General features: G+C 57.1%; 1 protein-coding gene across 1 annotated transcript; it reads left to right on the forward strand.

The window, feature by feature from the left end:
- The first annotated feature begins 4,402 nt into the window (after window positions 1-4,402).
- On the forward strand, window positions 4,403-17,324 carry Rbm38 (RNA binding motif protein 38). Its single transcript, XM_028893783.2, has 4 exons — window positions 4,403-4,758; window positions 5,286-5,409; window positions 5,895-5,949; window positions 16,138-17,324. Exons 1-4 carry the CDS (start codon window positions 4,528-4,530, stop codon window positions 16,439-16,441), a joined length of 714 nt encoding a protein of 237 aa, XP_028749616.1. The 5' UTR covers window positions 4,403-4,527; the 3' UTR covers window positions 16,442-17,324.
- The last annotated feature ends 2,952 nt before the right edge of the window (window positions 17,325-20,276 follow it).

A 20,276-nucleotide genomic window follows, 5' to 3' on the forward strand; every position in this document is an offset into this window, starting at 1 on the left:
GAGGTCAAAGTTCAGGCAGACCCCACCCCGTGTGCCACAGCAGCTGAGGGGGTGTGGGGAGAAGAGCAGGAACCAGGCCAGGCTAGCCTCCCTGGGTTCCTTGACCTCCACCTCAGGTGCAGCACCACCCTGACCTCTGCCCCCAAGGACAGCCCTATAGCCTGCCCCACTCCCACCCCCCACTCCCACCCCCCAGCAAGCTGTGACTATAAAGGATGTCTTCAGGCATCACCACATGTCCTCTGGGCTTGGTTATATCAGTACTATTGTGAGTCTCTCAGACTTGGCCTCATGGTCACAAGATGTCTTCCAGACATCTCACATCTACTCAGGACAGAAAGAATGCGAAGGCTCGACTGAGGAATAACTCCGTTGACAGAATGCTTACCTTTCGCGCACAGAGCCCAGGGCTTGTTCCGCAGGACCACATACATCAAGCATGGTGGTGCACTCCCACAATACCAGCCATCAGTAAGAGGTTGGGGAGTTCAAGGCCATCCTTGGCCACATAGCAAAGTTGAGGGTAGCCTGGGCAACATGAGATCCTGCCTTAACAAAACAGTATGAAGAAAGAAAAAAAAAAAGAAGAAAAGGTGATTGCCAAGGTCTAGCATTGCCTAGTACTCGCTCTCATTAGGAAGGGGAAAGCTGCAGAGGCCCCACAGACTTCCACCAGGGACTCCCTAGTTCAGATGGGAACATGTCGGATGGAGAAGCAGCTGCGTTCACCCACACTCTCCTGTCCTAGTGGGAGAGGGAAAAGATGGCGGGACAGGGTGTTCTCAGACAGCCCAGGGCTCCAGAGTACTGAGACAGGTTTCCGTGTCCACTGCCATCGTGCCTGAAGCCATGTCCAGCCTGAGATGGCTGAAGAGCAGCAGGAGTCACATTCAGCTGTCTCTACTGCAGTGAGTGAGTGGTTTCTGTTTGTTTGCATGTGTGTGTGTGTGTGTGTGCGCGCGTGTGCGTGCGTGTGCGTGTGTGTGTGTGTGTGTGTGTGTGTGTGTGTGTGTGTGTGTTCTTTTCTTTCACCTTTACATGGGTTCTGGGGATTGAACTCAGGTCTCTAGGCTTTCCACACAAGCACCTTTAACTCCCTGAGTCACCGTGCTGACCTCTGAGTCCAGAAAAGTCTTTAGAAAACTGGCTTGCTCCAAGAAGTCTCTTACTTCCTTGTTGTGTAGCCTCTGGTCATTTGGTCCCCTCTCTGGGTCTCTGGCACTTACCTAGCCTTTGCTGGCGCCTAGGGCAGGATTTCCCCACTGAAACGGGATCCTCCACAACGCCGGGGCCAGTGATGACAGCATCACAGCCTGATGGCAGTTTCAGGCTTGTGCCAAGGGCTCCAACTCCGGAGCTGCTGACCACGTGAGCGTTATAATTATCCCCTGGTAGCAAGAGGGTTACAGAGGACTGGTCAGCCCCCGCCCCGCCCCCCGTCCTTCTCCCGGCCAGCTGGGCAGCCTGTCTGTGTCTACACCATCAAGGCTGACAATTGGCTTTGCCAGCTGGGTAACGGGGCAGCCCAAGCCTGAAGCCTGCTCAGTTCTGAGCTTGAGAGGAGTCTCCTCTTGCCAGGTGCTGCTGGCATCCACACACAGGTTTAGACAAACTTTGGTTGATTAGCTAGGATACAGACTAGCTGGGCTATGACCAACAGCACCCCACTGCAGCCCAGAGGATGAGGTGTCAAGGGGGTTCCCCATCTTCCCAGCCCTCAAAGCAGGGGACCTGGGCCTCTTCTGAATGAGATTGGCAGGGTGAGATGGCGTCTTGGAGTGGGCTCAGGAGCCTCAGCCCACTCCAGCTGAAATCCAGACTAATGGATAACGGTGTAGTACCTAAGAATGGCTTTTTCTGGGTTAAGTCACATAACCTAGGGGAATCCCCAGTGAAGGCCTTAGCACGTACCACAAAGGCCAAGTGAACTTCATGATTAGTGATGCGTGAGGCAACTGTCAGCACTCAAAACATACCCCTGAGCCAAGCATGGAGGTGCAATGCTTGTGATCCCAGAACTTGGGAGGCTGAGGCAGGAGGATAGAAAGTTGGAGGTTGGCCTGGGCTACACAAAGAGACCCTGTGTGTGAAGCGGCAGGGAGGGGAGTCTTCATTACAGCTGTCACTTCTGGACTTTTGAAACCCCCCCCCCGTTCCCCACCTCCCACGTGGGGCCACTGGCCGCGCTTGGTCCTTCCTGCCCTCTCTGCCCCTACTCAGTGCCCACGTGGGCAACCGTGCCTGATGGAGACACCCACTATGCAGACCTAGTCCTTCGCTCTCACTGCAGCTGCAGGCGTCGAGGATGGGAGAGTGGCGGGTGTCTGCCTCCCACTCATGGCATCCTCTCTGGCCCAGAGTCGCAGCCGATAAGGCATGTGTTCAGAGCAAGGCAAGTCGACGCGCGCGCGCGCGCGCGGGGCGGGGGTGGCACGTGGAACGTGGAGCCCCTGAACAGGTGCAAGGGCAGGTGATGCAGAACCCCAAAGAGCCAGGAGGAGCTGGGTGCAGGGACCGTCCTCCGACAGCCAGTTTCAGAGTCGGAGGCTCAGCCAGCCCCCGGAGGTCACGCCCGCGCCGCTCTCGCACGTTCTGTGATCCCCTCCCCCTCCTCCCGCCTAGGCAGCCGCACGTGCCTGCAGCATCCGCCCAGCGCGCTTCTTGGGGCGGGCCCTTGGGAAGCGGAGGGGCGGGGCGGGGCCAGGGGCGGCGCTGGGACTTGTAGGCGCCAAGCCCTGAAGCCAACCGTCCTGGTCACCCAGGGGAAACTGAGGCCCCAGGAAGGCACCTAAGTGGCTCAAGATTTCAGGGCCAGGCAGTCTCGGTCCCCTAGGGATAAGTCAAGAACATACTTTAACCAGTTTTTTAAAGACACTTCTTAAGGGATCTTTGGTCGTGAGCCTTTTTTCATCCCACCATGGATCCACTCAACAGATATTCCCGAAGGCAGACCTATCTTACCGAGCCCTACAGCTTGAGGAAATCCTGCAAGTTCCCTGCTGTTAGGGAACTCACTCAACAGCATCAGGAGACCCTTAGATCAGGAAAAGCCCCGGTTGGGTAGTGAGTGCCTGGGGAAAATAAGCCAAACAGCAAAGGAACTTCTGTGAAGCTGCGAAGAGGTATCCCAGCAGGCTTTCCGGCATGCATGGGGTTCTGCCCTCTGCGAAGGCACCTAGGTGGAATCAAGCTTCTCCGGCCAGGAGCCGACTTTGTAAGCACAGGGTGGGGCTGAGCCCACCAGGAGACTACCTGCCTGCCTCTCTGTCCCCCTTGACCACTGGGCTGGGCCAGCTGTAACCCCACTAAAAGTTGCAGGTCGTCAGGTTCCAATGTGATAGTCAGAGACGAGGGCATGGGAGACACGGGATGAGAGCTGCTTCCTTAGCCGCTGGACCTGCTTCTGTGCAGAAATTCCTGCTTTCTTTTTTAGACGCGGTTTTACAGGCTAGCTTCTGAACTTCTGTGGAGCAGGGGATGAACCTATAATCAATCCTCTCAACTCCACCTCTTGAGTATTAGGATCAGTGCGTCGCCACACTCTGAGATTCACGGCTTTTCGACAAGGGGCCCACGTTTGTATTTGCCCTGGGCCAGAAGAGTTCTCTGCAGGCTGGCACCCCCAGCCCCCCTTCTACACATGGCATGCTATGCTCTCTGCTTGTTTTCCTGCTAAGGGTGACCCTTACAGGAGTCTCCATGCTAGTGACAAAGGAGACCAGCCGCCTCTGCTCTTCCCCGTGGTCTCATGGCTCTTAGCCTCCATCAGGCTGTAAAAGACACATTCACTGTGGATTAGCCCTCATTTCCACAAAGGCACTAGGGTCCCAGGGGTATATGCTTCTGCTGAAGATCCAGCATGAAGTGCCTGACACCCCAGGTCCCCAAAAGTATTTATGATGGTAATTATGTCTATATACACGGCAAAATCCACTTTGCATTTACTTTTTTTTTTTTTTTTTTGAAATAGAGTCTCATTTAGCCCAGCTGGCCTCAAACTTACTACATAGGTAAGGGTGGCCTTGAACTTCTGATCCTCCTTCCTCCCCTTCCTGAGTGCTGGGTTTACAGGTGTGTGCCACCAGCCAGGTTTACGTGATGCTGAGATCAAACGCAAGGTTTCGCACATGACCAGCTGAGCCACTACTTCGGACCTTTTAACGAGTACGTTGCACCCCTAGTCGCTTCGGCGTAAACCACTGAACGGAATCTGCCGGACCCTGCGCAGGGCGAGACCAGCTGATAACCGCGAACACTCAGGAGCTAAGCCGACTCGCCGGCCCCTCGTCCTGGCACGTGGGGCGTGTCTAGAACTACATTTCCCGGCGCCCCCCGCTGTCAGGGGCGTGTCTGAAACAGGGGGCGTGGCCGCTGGGCGTGGCCGGCTACAAAGGCGGCCGGCAGCCCGCGGGGCTCAGAGTAGGCGCTTCGCGGCGAACCGAAGAGCGGCGTAGGACGGCGTGGGGGAGTCGGATTCGGCCTGCGACGTTCCCGCATGCGCCGGCCGGCTCGGTAGCGGCGGCCCCGATGCTGCTGCAGCCCGCGTGTGCCCCGAGCGTCTTCCCGCGGCCGCCCGCCGCCCCCAGCGCCATGCACGGCTCGCAGAAGGACACCACGTTCACCAAGATCTTCGTGGGCGGCCTGCCCTACCACACCACCGACGCATCGCTCAGAAAGTACTTCGAGGGCTTCGGAGACATCGAGGAGGCCGTGGTCATCACCGACCGCCAGACCGGCAAGTCCCGCGGCTACGGCTTCGTGAGTGCCCGCGGCGCGCGCACCTGCCGCCGCCCCTCCCCCACCGCCTCCCAGACCCGCCGCGCGCAGCCGGGACTCCGGGGCTTCCCGGGGCCGTCGGGTCGGCCCTTCCCCCACACTTTCCAGCCTCCCCAAATAAGCGTCAGCTTTAGCACTAGCTACTTGAAGACGGTTTCCCACTTCCTTCCACTCTAGTGTCCCCAAACTTCTCCTCTGAGAAAGTTAACGGTACTTACTCCTGGGCAGAACAGCCTTGGGGGGTGGGGGGTGCTTCTCTAGGGATTCTCTTTGCTCCACCTCCCAGGGGATTGTTGCTGTCCTTGAAGGCTTGATTTCCCAGCACTTGAACTTAGAGGAAGGAGCTGTAATCCAGCAGACAGAGAAGACAGCCCTAAGGGTCCTAAGTACCCGATACCCCCCTGGGAGGAGACCCAGGGATGGCCTGATGCCAGGGCAGGACCCTCTTCCCCTCTGTCCTGCTTCCCTCAGCCAGCCACCGAAGCCCCTGACCCTCTGTGTTCCCGCAGGTGACCATGGCGGATCGGGCAGCAGCTGATAGGGCCTGCAAAGACCCCAACCCTATCATCGATGGCCGCAAGGCCAATGTGAACCTGGCCTACCTGGGTGCCAAGCCTAGGAGCCTGCAGACTGGTGAGAGTTGGAGTTTTCTTTCCAGCCCTTCTTGTTTCTATATTCAGCCTTTCTCTCTGTCTGATGGAATACACTGCCCCCCCCTCCCCCTTTGTCCCAGAGTGGCAGCCAGCGGTCATGTGCCTGCAGAGCCAGCCTGGGGCAGCCACCCCTAGCTTGGGAGCTTGATGGGCAGTGTATAGTCCCAGGGATACCGATTCTCAAATGTCTGCCCTGCTGGCGGTGGGGAGGGAAGAAGAAGTCTGTAGCTGAGGAGGCTGGAGATGAGGAGTCACCCAGAGAAGCTGCTGCCACCTGTGGACTTCTGAGCTTTGACTGGGTGTTTTGAGAGTTCACTAGCAGGGACAGAGGTGGTGGCTGGGATGGGAGAAGGAACTAACTATCATTTGACTAGGGGAGTGTGGCACCTGTGAGTCTGCCTCCCTGTGTGTGGCTCTGGGGCCTTACCCAACCTTACCCTGTTCCTAACTGTCCTCTGGTTTTAGGCTTTGCTGTTGGTGTGCAGCAGTTACACCCCACCTTGATCCAGCGCACCTATGGGTGAGTGGATATAGCTAGTGTGGGTGGGAGGGCTTTGAGGTGGGACCGCTGTGGGCCTCTCGGTCTGAGACACGAAAGGCCGGGGAAATGGCTGTTTTCAGAAATTGAATTGTGTTTTGGAAGTGTGGAGGGAGAGATAAGACCAACTACATTTCTCTAACTGGGCGGGGGCACACATGCCTTCTAGCCTGGTGCACACCTTGCCGCACATCCTCTCCTTACCTGTACTGTGGATGTGGGGACAGCTGTTCAGACTCTGAGTCGGGCTTCAGTCCACACCCAGTGCAGGCAGCCCTCCTGAAGTGTCTGCTAAGACGGGGCCTGGTGGGCTGGGCTCTTCCGGGGTGCTCTCTGATGTGGGTCTGTACCAGGTGAGGTTGATGTTTGTGAATGGTGTAGTAGACAACTGTCACTAGTTGCCTTTTTGTGTGAGTCACTTGCTCTGTGTCCCACCTCCTTCCATCCTAAAAAAAAGGGACAGGCCTGGCAGCTGCTTAGGGAAGGGCGGCTCACTCACCTAAGGGACACAAAAGTTAGACCCTGCCACTTGGTTTGGCCACAGTCACCTGTTTATCCAGTGTAGACTGGCTGTGAATGGGCCCGGTGGGTGGGGACTGACAGCCACCCCACTTTGCAGTGGCAAGCTTGCCACATTCTGACTGCCAGGTTTCTGTGTCTCAGCTCGGTGGGTGGGGTAGAGTGGGGTGTCTGTCTGTGGGGGCTGGAGCTAGCCTGGCCGGCAGACATGGGTCAGATGGCCGGAAAGGGTGCTGCTTGTCCTGTGGGGCGGCACTTTTGTTCTCCACAACTATCCTTGGGATTGGTGTGAACTGAGCAGGGCGTATCTATGGGGAGCTGTGGTCTGGGCCCCGGCCTGTGTTTCCTGTCGTCGTGTCACCGTTCTCCTGGGGAAGTACTTGGGGTGCTACTGTGGCAGATGGTGCCAGGTCACTTTTTTGGCCTGGGATCTGTTCTAGCCTGTCTGGAAGGAGTTTGGGAACACCCCAGCCTTGGTATCTTCAAGTTAGCTTCTCCCCTGCTGGCTGTGTGAGGGGGTACCCCTACTTCTGGGAGCTTGCTGTGCTCCTGGGCCTGGGTTTCAGGCTGGTGCTGAGCTGAGCTGAGATATGCTCACACGGACAGTTGCTTACTCTGGGACAGGGCCTTCCCACTGGCTCTGACACATAATAATGGCCTTGCAATCACTAGTGTCTGGCTTCTGTGGCCCTCAAATCTAGGTTCACAGCCTGTCTGTTACTGTCCGACTGTACCCCCTTTAGTTGCCTCTCCTCATCTGGAAAATAGGGACCCCGGTACTTAAGGACAACATGCTGTAGTCTCCTGGAAAAGGCCTTCCTCCTGTCATCATAGATGGCTAGAGACTTACCCGGGGCTGAGGTTTGAACCTGTATACTCAGGGCCACACTTGCTGTCTTTGGGGGCCGGCATGTTCCAGGAGCCCTGATTCTCAGGTGCATCTGACATCGGGGCCACAGTGATTTGTAACTAGATTAGTGGACTGGTCATCTAACACTGTGACTACGAAGTGGCCTCACAGTGTTTGTAGGTTGCCAAGGAGTGTAGACCTAAATGGACAGGTGGGCAGAGGGACTGGCCAACCTACATTGCCGTTGGTCCTTGGGTTCCTTCGAGGAACATCCCACGGCCCGCCCTTACAGACTTGGGAGTGGTGGTGGTGTGGCCAGGCCTCACTGCCTGGGGCATCGCTGTAAGTGCCCTGCCCTCCTAGCTGGGAGGCAGAGTTGGGCTGTCAGCGACCCCCTTTGTTTTTGCAAACAATCAGGCCGGCCTGACTCAGCGGTTGGTTTTGTCCGTCAGCCTTAGTCTGCCCTGGCCTAGGGCCTGGTGGGAGCTGGAACCCTGGCAGTTCAGAGCCTGCAGGCGCCTGCCTGACTGTACTTTTTCCTAGGCCTTCTGGGCCCTTGACATTCTGAAGACCCCACAGCCCGCCTATAGGCCAAAGCACTGTGGGGTCCTCACCTGTCTGGTCAGAACTACCCATCAGCTTACAAAGACTCTGAGAGAACTCAATGCTTTGCTCTTTGCCCAGGTCCCATTTGCTTGCCCCATGCCTGCTTGTTGACCAGACCTATGTAGCCTTGATGACTGACTGTACAGCCTGTGCCTGTCCATCATGTAACTGTATCTTCGGGCCAAGGCTTAGTATCTGGTGCAGCCTTCCTCAGCCATTGCAATAGCTTTTGCCAGCCTTCAGGCCTTGTGGTAGGTAGTCCCTGGTGGAGATAAGTGACCCGAGGCCTTCGAGCAAGGGGGTCTCTGCCAGCCCTGGAGCACAGGGGATAGTGCAGGGGTAGGGAGGGCCGGGCAGTTGGAGATCACCCCACCCTGGTTATGTGTTGACCTAGCTTGTCAGGGCCTCCCAGGGTCAAGAGCATCTGTCCACGTTCAGCCTGAGGCTCACGGAGAGCAGAGATTTGTCTCTGGCCTGGCAGCCCTTGGAACCTCTCCTGAACTATATTTGAAGGGCCTGTTGCTCCAGCAGGCTGCTCTCCGTGTTCTTAAGGGGAACCTTGCTGTGGCTAGATGCCCAGACACTCTGATCCTTCTCCCCAAAATAGGGCCAGGCCCTAGGGGTTGAGGTCAGGCCAGGGTCCCAAGGCCGCTGGGTGTCAGGCTGCCCCTCCGTACAGTAGCAGTGTTGACAGGACCACGTTAAGGACTAACTGATGCAACATGCTGATCCCAAGGCCATGGAAAGCTTTGGGGTTTCTCCTGGATGATCCCACAACAGGCCCTCAGCTGACCTAAGCTTGGGGCCACATAGACTGCTGGCCTGCCCTCTCCCTAGGGCCTCTCAGGCCCTCCTCCCTCTTCCAAGCAACTCTCCGCTCATATGACAGTTTTTGGATGAGTGTGCTCAGGTGCTGGACCAACAACAATCGAGGATCATCCCTCTGGCTTGGGCTTTCCCACAGCCATCATTTTAGAGACTGTTCTCTGTAGCTAGAGTTTTCCTGGTCCTGCCTGGCCCACAGTCAGGACAAATCTCTCTCACCCGCCAGTCTCGCAGCCACTCAGACCCAACCAAGTAAACACACAGAGACTTACATTGCTTACAAACTGTATGGTCATGGCAGGCTTCTTGTTATCTAGTTCTTCTATCTTAAATTAACCCATTTTTATAAATCTATACCTTGCCACATGGCTCATGGTTTACCAGTATCTTACATGGTGGTACTCACGGCCGTGGCTGGCAGCATCTCTCTGCCTCAGCCTTCCACTTCCCAGAATTCTCTTCTCTGCTTGTCCCGCCTATCCTTCCTGCCTGGCTACTGGCCAGTCAGCATTTATTTATACAGAGCCATCTCCACAGCAGTTCTCTGTGGGATGGACCTGGTGCCCGTGTGGAGATGTCTGTCTTGACACCATGTGACCAGGCCTGTGGACTAAGGGGAAGTGATGGGGAGTCATAGTTAGAGTGCTGCATTGTCAGACTGTTGACTCAAGCTGAGTGAGACAGACAGACGTCCCCAGCCCAGTGCCCAGTGTGGCAAGGACTACCTCCAGTTAAGCAGGTGCTGCTGGGGGTGCCCCTCAGGGGAACGAACACTGCTGTGTGTTGAGTCTGACTGGCTTGTTAAGCCACATGCTGTTACCGGTGTAAAGGAGTCCTACAGGGTCCCACACTGCCAGCCATTTCCTGCATAGACAGTGTATGTGAGGGGAGGCTGGGAGGAGGGTTGTTCCTGCCCTTCCCAGGGGTCTGTCCTGCTCTCACTGAGTGCAGTGGAAGGGGAGGCCAGCGTGAAGAGGCCAGCAGAGGCAGTGTGCGGCAGGCTCTGGTTCAGGAGGCCTGTCTGGGGTGCAGCAGTGAGGCGTTGGAAGTGCTGCAGGCACGACGCCAGCCCGAGCAGCAGGTGCGAGCACGCTCACCCCACCACCTGTGTGTTTTCTTGGGGGTGGCCCTCCTCGCTTCCCCCATCATCACTTCCTGTTTGGCAGCCTGTCTGGAGGCAGGCGTGGGCTGTCTTGTCTGACCCTCCCAGAGGGCGTGCAGCCCGGCTGCCGCACCTGCTCTTTGTCCCTGGCTGCTGTGACAGAAGCCAGCCTCGGGGGTTTGTAGGTTCCTCTCAGAGTAGGTTATTGCCAATGCCCAGGGGACCGCTTCTGAAGCCCGAGGCTAAGGGTCCATGGCTCAGTCTCCAGAAAGGGTTTGTAGAGGCTGGGTTAGCCCCAAAGATGTGCCCATGGCATGGAGGTCCACCAGGTGGCCCACTGGCCCCTTGATGATCTTGGCCCAAGAGTTTAGACTCCCTTGGAACAGTGGCCTTGCTCCCCTCCCAGCTCTCCTTTGGGCTCAGTGTCAGCTGGGAACCGGCAGGGAGTCTCCAGTACTTCTGACGCTCCCTTCGTGTGCGGCCAGAGACCCTACTCAACTGGTGTGACCACAGTGCCCCCTGCCAGGAGTCTTGCAGCAGGGGAGACAGAACCACACAGGATGGTGTAAGAGCTGTAGAGGGAAGGGGACTGTGGGGTGTTGAGATGGGAGCAGAGACTAGCAGTGTTTGGGTCCTTTTTTCTGAAACGAGGTCCTGAAGTGCTGGGATCAAAGTCATGCAGTATGCTCTCTACTCCTGGGCCACACGGCAATCCCCTGCTTCCCAAGTACTGGGATTCAGATTGTTTTGAGGGCATCCCTCGACTGCTGGATTGAGCCAGCAGGTCTCTCCTTGAGACCACTGCCATCCAGCCTGAGACAGTGGAATCGCCTGAACCACTAGCCCTGAAGAGAAGGGCTGAGATTCCAGAGTGGATAGTAGATGGACTTGACCTTGGAGGAAGAGGCCATCGTGATGTACAACTTTGAACATATCTAGCAGGTGGGATTTGGGCAGATTCATGTGGACCTGCTATTCCCAGGTGGCTCCCACAGTGGTGTGTCCTCTTCCTGCCTGAATTCACCTACCCCCAACACTCACCCGGCTGTCTCTGAACCCCAGAGAACCTGGTGTCCCCCATCACAGGGGGTTCCCAGGAGGCTTGCCAGGCTGCCACACACAAGCCACCCTCCCCCCAAGGCTGGGGCTGCTGCTAAGCTGCCAGCTCGCCTCTAGCACCGAGGCGTGAGGCCCCCAGGGAGAAAGAGAAAAGTGAAATGGGCTCATTTGCCTTTTTCGTTTTTATTTTCAGTCGTGGCTTCTTGTTCGGGAAATGGGCCCTCCTGGGCTGTGGCCAGTGATGTTTCTGAGAGTCGGGCTGCACACACGGGCCAGAGCCTCCACTGGCACTGCCCCCTCAGCCCTAGTTAGTAGTAACATGGTAGCTGTGCTCATGTTGTGAGGAGATGGATGTCTCAAATATGGCTGCAGAGTTCCCACCTCTCTTCTGGGGGCAGCCCAGGAGATGTGGCTGTGGCATCCTTAGTTTACCAGTGGGGAAACTGAGACCAGTGAAAGCTCAAACAGGCAGGTGAGATCTGGACCCTAGGTCAAGTCAGCCAAGTGCTCTTGGCTGTTTGTATCCAGACTCTGCATGGAAGGAGAGGCCATCATCTCTTCCCTCCCCGTGGGTCAGGTTCTCATGGCCCCACCCTTCAGACTCAGCTGTCAGCCCTGGTCAGCACCCATAGCATCCCACTCTGGGTACTTCCCTTCAGCCTAGGGTGGCCTGGTAGCTCAGGGCTACCCAAAACCAAGTACCAGTGGGAAGCTGAGAGCCTGAGTCATCCTTCCCCAACATCACATGGGTCTCCCTAGCAGGAGGGTCTGTCCCCAAAGCTCAGATTTAGACTCCTTTGGCGGCCTCTAGCCTAGGAACTCTTCTCTTCTTTTCTACACAGGGTTGGGATTTGTTGTCCCAGGCCACTGGCTTGAGAAGGGGCAGAAGGTTCCCTGAAAAGGGTGAGGAAATGGAACCCTAGGTATGAGGAGATGCTGGTGTCTGCTCTTAGCCAGAGACTGAACCTGAGAAAGCTGGTAGCAGAATCCTCTGGGCTGGGAATGGGAGCCACCCCAGAGAGAGTGGGTCACCCCACCTTTAGGTTTCAGCCCAAAAGACTGGACAACTTGGGCATGAAAGGTCTCTGTTCACTTGCCGCCCCCCCCTTCTCCTGCCCTGATGCTGCCAGGGTAAGGGATTCACAGAGTGGGCATCTAGCCTCCCGCGGGCGTGTTGTTGTAAGGGCTGTGATAAGGACATCCTCGGACTGAAGCAGGCAGCTGTTGGGGGCACTGAGGATGGCGGTCAGACTGTCTGCTCTGAACCTGACAGGCAGAGCTGTACCTTCTGTGCCATCCTACCCTGTCTGAGGCTGCTGCTCTCTGCTCTGACTGGGCCTTCTGGCTTGCCCAGGGTGCTCAGGTGTCCACAGATTCTGTTCTGGGCCCTTGGGGACCCTGGAAGCAAGGAAAGCTCTGCCCGAATGGGCCATTTGAAAGTGTACAATGATAGGACCAATTAAAAGATGTACAAAGATGTGTTTTCATGTGGAAAATAAAAGCAGAGGCAGGAGGGACCCTCAAGATGGTCCTGGGGAGAAGAACCCTTCAGGCCGTGTGCCCCCAGGTGTCAACACCCTGGAGTGGGTGTGGTTCAGGGGCAGCAGGAATCCAGGATAGAGATTCGGTGGAGAGGTGGCTGTGGGCTGTCATGTAGGAAGGCACAGGAGCAGCTTGGGCTTGCTTGGGTCCCGTGGGGTAGTACTAGAGGGTTCTGGTTCCTAGGGTGACGTGGTCTTGAAGTCTCTATGGAGACACTTTCGAGTGGTGTATGAGGGACGCAGTGGGCTAGGCAAGGGAGTCCAGCTGGCCAGGAAGGAAGTGGGGGAGACGGACAGCCGTATCGAGAGGCTTTGGGTGGTGGGTGCAGTGAACATGGAGGGTACTGAGTCCTGCAGGACCCGTACTACTGAAGTGGTGGGTTGGGAGGCAGGTGCCCTTGCTAGGCTGGGCGTGATAGTGGTTGAATAGTGGCTGGCATTTGAGTCTGAGCAGCACTGGGGACATCTCTGGACACACGGCACCTCCAGGTTGCAGGCAGGTGTGGCTGGGGCGTGCAGCAGTGCACAGCCTGGGACCTGGGCTGCCCTGGGACAGGGCACAGGGCTAGAACCCAGGTGGGTTTTCAGTAGATTGTGACTTGTGTGCCCGAGGGTTATCTGGTGTGCAGGCTCCTCTGTCCCAGCTGCCGCTCCTTGGGGCCTGGATGCCTGTGGTGGAGGCCAGCGTGTGGAGGCTTTGTGCTGCCCACGTGTACCACCACCGTGAGCTTGGTTCTCCACTGTGTGCATGCGGCATTTGGAGCTGGATAATGCTCTGTTCCAGGAACTGCCCCGGGTGTTTAGGATGTTGGCCATGTTCCTCTCTACCATGAGGTGCCAGTAGATCCTGCAGAAAGGTGTCCACAAGTGATTGTTTAGAACTGTGGTTCCAGTGGAGTGTGGCATAGGAGGGTGACTTGGTGGGTCACTCAGGTCTCTGAGCTTCTTTCACCTGTCCTGTGCCTTGGACAGACATGGTGTCAGCCACCACAGTAGTGCCTGGCAGAGACCTCAAGGGAAGCACAGGTGGAGGCAGAGACATGGGTGACCCTGAGCATTTAGGACATAGAGGATTGGGCAGGTCCTCCAGGTGGGCAGAGCAGAAAGCCAGCCCTTGCTGTAGGCATATATCCTTGCATGGGCTGTGGGTTGGCTTTGCAGGGAGCCTCAGTGTTAGCAAATGCCACATAGCCTAGAGGGGTTGGGTCAGGGCGTCCCACCCATGTTTAGGGAAGTTCAGAGCATAACACTCTCAGAACCTGTGTTTGAGTCCCAGGGGCCAGGTGGGGCTCCCCATCCCACACCCAGGTAGGGACAACCACATTGGCTTTGCTGCTCTAGGAAGGCCTCAGTCTTGCCTGGTGAGCAGGCATCCAGCAGCACCCTCCACCAGGCCAGACTGGGGGACAGAGCAGGAAATGGCCCTGGACCCCGAGCTGAGGCAGGGGCAGGCAGGAGTGTCCGGTGCGTGGGTCTGCTCTGGAGGTTTTGGTCTCAGCATGGGCTCAGGGATCTGGTGGGCCAGCTGAGTGGTGATGGGAGGCTGAGGAAGAGGAACCCTGCCTCCCAGGCCTGTCCTGCCTACTCCTGCCTGGGCAGCCTCCCCTGAGCTCTGGTTTCTGTCTCCCTCTTCCTGCAGAGCCCAGCCATGTGTTCTGCCCATGGCTGTGTGCCGGCAGGAATCTGGGGTATCACCAGCCCAGAGGGAGGGTTTAAATCTGCATCAGAGCCATTCCAATCGAGGAGGTAGGGCAGACACCTGCCTGGGGCTCCTACCAAAGGCTGATTGGCCTCACAGCTGCAGTTAGTTGCCGTGTGGCATATAGGATGCCAACCACTGCTGGTGAATGGTGTCCTGGCAACATCTGTCAGCTGCCCCTGCCCTTTGAAAATGGAGAGGGCACTGGGTGCAGAAGTTCTCCCCTGTGTCAGCTCCGCCTCCTTGCATGCACTCCAGTGGCTTTCCTAATGCTGCCCCCGCCTTGCCTAGGGCCCTTTGGTCCATGTGCTGTCAGGTGCTGCTGTAGGGGCTGGGGAGGTGGCTCAGGAGGTAAGTGCTTGCTGCACCAGTGTCGTGGCCACAGTTCAGATCCCATGGCCGTCTGCCTGTAATCCCAGCATGCAAAAGACAGATGGGGTCCTGGGAGCGAGACTAGAGAATCTATGAGGCCTGGGTTCAAGTGAGAGACCCGGCCTCAATATATAAGGTGGAGAGTGACCCAGGAAGACACTGGCATCCATCTGTGGCCTGTCTTCACACATACATTACTCGAATTCATCGATATACTCGCTGCTTGCCTCTCTGCCACCCACTGCCCATGGCTGGCCAGTGCTCCACCACACAGAAGCCAAATGTCACCTGTCCATGAGGCAGGTGCTGGGTGCTGCTCTGTTGCTCGTGATTAGAGCTCTTTTTTTTTTTTTTTTTTTTTTTTTTTTTTTTTTTTTTGAGACAGGGTTTCTCTGTATAATAGTCCTGGTACTCACTGTGTAGCCTAGGCTGGCCTTGAACTAACAGAGATCCTGCCTGCCTCTGCCTTCTGAGTCCCGGGATTAAAGGGGTGCACCACCAGCAGCAGCTGACTAGAACTCTTTTTAGTCATGCACATGTGCTCTTCAGCCTTCCAAAGACTTCTGACCCAAGTAGACCCCATCTCTCCCCTCTGTCTCTACTGGGCGTTCTCTGGGTGCCCTTGGGAAGCCCTCATCTCTTGGACCTGTGCGTGTTAGGTGTACTCGGCCTGGAGTCTGCACCTCCTCCATGAGTTTTCTTTCAAAGGTGTTACTATGGGCAGTGGCCTGGCTTGGGGTGGGGTTGTATGCCTCCTGACTTTAAAATGGGTGTGTTGGTGGGACAGTAGATACGAACCCTCGAGCATCTTGTTACTTAGCAGGGTGTGAGCCGAGCTCATCAGCAGCGCTATGCACCCTCCATCCTGCAGTGGGTGTACCTGTCTGTACATCACCCGTGTGTGCCCACAGTGGGTATACCTGTCTATCCGTCCGTCACCCGTGTGTGTCCTCAGTGGGTGTACCTGTCTGTCTGTCCGTCCCCCGTGTGTGCCTGCAGTGGGTGTACCTGTCTGTCTGTCCGTCACCCTTGTGTGCCTGCAGTGGGTGTACCTGTCTGTCTGTCCGTCCCCCGTGTGTGCCTGCAGTGGGTGTACCTGTCTGTCTGTCCGTCCCCCGTGTGTGCCTGCAGTGGGTGTACCTGCAACCCTTCTGTCAGCCTCCCGTGGCAAGAGTTTAGTAAGGATGCCAGCATCCTGCTGTCCGGGAGGTGGTGGGTGGCTAAGGAGCATGGGCAAGTTTTTCCACAGGCCTTGAGCTCTGCCCGCTTCCGCCTCCTCAGTCTTGAGATTGCTCCATGTTTATGCGTTGCACAGTGGGTCCTGCGGGAGATCCATGAGAGGGTGGTTCTAGTCCGAGGAGGAGGCGGCGGCTGCAGTGAGAGCAGGCGTTAGTGGCCTGTGGAGGGATGGTGCTGCCCGTGCGAGGCCCTGGTGCCCAAGCACACCCGCCGTGATGTTGCCGCAGCTGTTTGTGGATGGGGTTGCCGCCTCGGGCGGAGCACAGACCTCTTCGCCCTCCGTAGCCCTGGCCTCCCCCACTCTGCCGCCGTCCTGTCCCTTTCCGCCTGCAGCCCTGACACTCTGCTTGGCCCACAGGCTGACTCCCCACTACATCTACCCGCCAGCCATTGTGCAGCCCAGCGTGGTGATACCTGCCACCCCTGTGCCGTCACTGTCCTCGCCCTACCTTGAGTATACACCAAGCAGCCCAGCCTATGCCCAGTATCCTCCAGCTGCCTACGACCAGTATCCGTACGCCGCCTCACCTGCCACAGCCACCAGCTTCGTGGGCTACGGCTACCCGGCCGCCATGCCCCCAGCCTTGTCTGCCGCTGCGCCTGCGGGCACCACCTTCGTGCAGTACCAGGCGCCTCAGCTACAGCCCGACAGGATGCAGTGAGGCGCGTCCTGCCTAGGGCCACAGCCACCGCCTGCCAGCCTCAGGAGCCACCAGCACTTGGGTCTCCTCAGGCCCCTGGGCCCACCTGCCGAGGGCACCAGACAGCTTCTTCTCCAGCCCAGGCCCTGCTGTGCCTTGAGGAAGGACATGAGAAGTAAGGGGTACACTCTTGGGAACCTCTGCAGCCACTCCATGCCAGGTGCCTTACTCTGGGACGCGTGCAGTCGTCCACCTTCCTCTTTGGGAACCCCGCCCATTGCCCCTCAGTCGAAGCACTGTGCCATGTCCTGTTGGGATTCTTCTGCTGATGAAGGCAAGACCACCATCATCGAGAACCCCAACCTGTTTTTTACTTAGAGACTGGCTTTGGTCGATAGTTCCCCTGTGGAGACAATGACAGTATTTCTCTGTGACAGTGTCACTGATGGGATGCCTGGAGCTACCCCTCCCCCCTGGGGCGGCCATCACCAGAACGCAGCCCTGCAGGGCTCTGGGCTCCTGTCTGTCTGCGGCTGCCCACCCCACCTGCAGAGGTGCCCATCGGGGCGAATTCTCAGGTGTCTGTTGCTGTGCCACTGAGGCCTCCTTCCTGGCCCTGCACCCTCCCTCCTCTTGTTACCTGTGTGCCAGTCAGAGCGTGACCTAGCTGCACAGAGGGGAGTCCAGCCCACGTCTGGGAGGGGTGCAGTGGGCATCTCTGGCAGCGTGGGCTGCCCGCAGGCTGGGCAGTGGGTCCCTCCACACCTACCTCAGGGAGCCAGTGTGAAGGCACTCAGCAGCATGCCTGCTACTCAAGCCAGGAGAACAGAGGGAGTAATGTTATAATAATATTTTTATTAGAATGTTCTGATTATAAAAATAAAACGTTTTCTTTAAAGAGAAAGTTGGTCAGAGGTTTTTCTCTCAGTGGTCATGGTGGTCCTGTGCTCAGGGTTTCTGACAGCTGTTCATCAAACCCTTACCCTGCTTCAGCCTCTGCTGGCCTCTGCAAGCTTCAGTGACAAGCAGGGCCTGCCCCGGATGTCCCAGCAGTCTGAACCGGAGGACTCCAGCCGCCACAAGGTAGGTGCAGCCAGGTCTGGCCAGGCTTCACCTTTGACCCTAATACTCAAACCTTTAGCAGTAGAAGTGGACCTGGGCTGCTTTCTTACGTTATCCCTTGGGTCCTCCAGGAACCTGTTCTGGTTTCTGCTTAGTTTGGCTTTAAGATTTTAAGATAATGTGCTTTCCCTCTTCTGTGGCCCAGGCCAGCTGGGCTGCCAGGATTGGGTTTGCTTTCGTCCCAGGCCTCCATTTCCAAGTGTCAGTTTGCAAACACTGAAGGGTCAGAAGGTCATTGTGGGGCTCTCAACCCGCAGCTGACATTTGCTGCCGATGATAAGAGTGTGGGGCCAGGGAGGGAGTGGCGGGCACTGCCAGGGTTATCAGGAAGACCACGCGAAGCCAGTATACTTCCTGTCTCTATCAGCCGGTGGCAGCCACAGGGACAGGCCCTGAGGAAGGCCTGTTGGCCTGGAAAATGCCCTCCTGGGTCTTAGGATTGAGGGCTGTGGACAGGGCGAACGTAGGAGAGTTCAAAGGCACTGTTCTGGGCCAGTCAGCACAGCCACACCACTCTTAAGGGCAATGATAATTGCTGTTCTTGCTACCGGACACTTTCCCACGGGACGTCCCCAGGTCCAGATGGCAAGCTGCAGAGTCCTCATTGTCCCTGGTGCAGCACAGTGAAAGGTCTGGTTAGGAGAGCCCACACTGTCCCAGGACAGGGGTTTTCACTGCTTTACCTCCCAAGGACAGGATTTCTCTCCCCAGTGTTTGCAGGTGCCAGCACAGACCTGGTGCAGAGTGACCCAGAGGAAGCACAAGACCATCCAGCCCCGAGGGCCAGGCACACTCCCATGCAATCATGTGCTTACAGACTGTAAACACATTAGTGTGCTCGCCCTCCACATGAAGGTTCAGCCAGCCAGACACATGGATACATCATTTGCTCACTACCCGTGGACATTGACACAAGGTACACACAAAACTCCACACACAGGGGTGTGGATATTCACAATCACACACAAGCACACCTGACTCAGCTCAAATGCACACTTGCACAAATGTCTGCAAAGCAACACACACACCAAGTGTATGTGTGCACTCACGCCCCAGACCCAGGCATACTGGATAACGTGAGCAGGCTCCATGTGTTGTGTGGTAGGTGAGGACCATGGCCTCTGGGGAATGAGCTGGAGTCACTTGGGGAGAAGCTAGACCTGGGTGGGGGTGGGGGGACCTGGATGGCTGAGGGAGGAGAGGGCCCTAGGCCCTGGGCTGGACCTTCTCCGTGCAGGGGCAGTCAGCTGCCACTCCCTGCTGGAGCTTCTAGCCTAGGTGCAGGTGGGCAGTAGGCCAGGTGGAGTAGGCTGAGTCCCAACACTATCCTGTATGGACTGTCCAGCTGAGCATCATCTGCCATGCCTGCCCAGAGCCAAAGCCTTGCGAAGGTCCAGTTCCCACATGGCTGGCTGCATAATCTCTACCTCTCCCCTACCCTGGGGACCTACCCTGTTCAGTGGGACCCTCATCCCTGGCACCCACTGCTGCGAGGCTTTCGGGCCTTGAGATGTGTGAGTCACTGGCAGATCCCAGCTCTGTCTAGGTTTCGAACCTCAGTATGACCAAGGCATCCATGCGCTGGCTACCTCCAGCCATCATCTCAGCCAAGAGCACTCGCAGGAGTGGCCTCCCACAGCCTGCAGACTCTGGCCAGGGGTGGGGACACGCAGGCCCGGGGGGCCTGAGACTTTAGTTTGGAGCTCTGGCCACAGGTGCTTTCTTACTCCTACCTCTTTGGTGTCCAGCTCTCCAGTACAGTCCAGGGCCCCAAGGAAGGGAGCCACTCTGGTGGTGGTGAAATCCCTCCCTGCTGTCTCAGCAGACCTGCTCTGTGCCCTTGTGTGTGTGTGTTCCTGGTTCCTTTTGGGGCCTCAGTTTCCTCTGCACAGGCTAAGCTGGCCCTGCACCCCTTAGCGTCAGTTTCAGCTTTAGCTTTATTGGGGCCCAGTGGTGGTGGTGTGGGGGGGTCTCTCCTGCCGCCCAGTCTCCTTGGCCGTTCACTCTCTTCTACCCCAGGGGTTGGTTCCGACGTGGCTGTAGGCCTTGTCTGGGTCACGAGAGCCACATGAGCCTTTTGGAACTCCAGGAGGAAGGGGGACTTCTTTGGAGGAAGCAGGCTAGGAACAGATAACCATGAGTGTCTGTAGGGGAGGAGGAGGTGTGTGCTCATGGACAGGCAAGGAGAGCTGGGAGCCAAATGGTCTCAGTGACCTCTGAGGTTCCCGGGACCAGCTGTTCAAGCCAACTGCTTCCCCTTGCACTAGAGAATGGTCCTCAGGGATAGATTTCCCTTGTTCCTGAGGGCAGAGGCTGGAGTAGGCATTTGTAACCCTGGGCAGGGTTGGAATAGTAGCTTCTGCCCTTGGCTCTTCTCTCAGCTGCCTCGGTTCCTCATTGAGAACCCCTCCCAGGTAGTGTGATGGACAGTCATCTCTTGAGGGGAGCTGGATTGGGGGCAGAGCGAGCAATTTGATCCAGGCTTCAGCTCCGGCCTGCCTGGAAGTCTGCTGTGGCCCACTGGCCAGCTAGCACCCACGAGTGCCAGGTGAAACATTGGCCAGTCCTCTACCATGCCACCATCCCTCCATCAGGTGTACAGACCTCTCTCCCAAGGACCTACTGCAGTCAGGATGCAGTGGGAGGGGCCGCTATTCAGGTCATCTCTGGCTCTACCACTCTAGACCTTGGACATGATGGCTGGAGCTCCAGCAGCCATCCTGGTGCTTGGATG

The sequence above is a fragment of the Peromyscus leucopus genome, chromosome 4 (assembly GCF_004664715.2).
Source record: "Peromyscus leucopus breed LL Stock chromosome 4, UCI_PerLeu_2.1, whole genome shotgun sequence".
Lineage (NCBI taxonomy): Eukaryota > Metazoa > Chordata > Mammalia > Rodentia > Cricetidae > Peromyscus > Peromyscus leucopus.

Coding starts and splice junctions, on each gene's coding strand:
- Rbm38 (XM_028893783.2), top strand. CDS start 4,528: ATGCTGCTGCAGCCCGCGTGTGCCCCGAGCGTCTTCCCGCGGCCGCCC. Junction 5,410..5,894: donor GCCTAGGAGCCTGCAGACTG/GTGAGAGTTGGA, acceptor CTCTGGTTTTAG/GCTTTGCTGTTGGTGTGCAG. Junction 5,950..16,137: donor TTGATCCAGCGCACCTATGG/GTGAGTGGATAT, acceptor CTTGGCCCACAG/GCTGACTCCCCACTACATCT.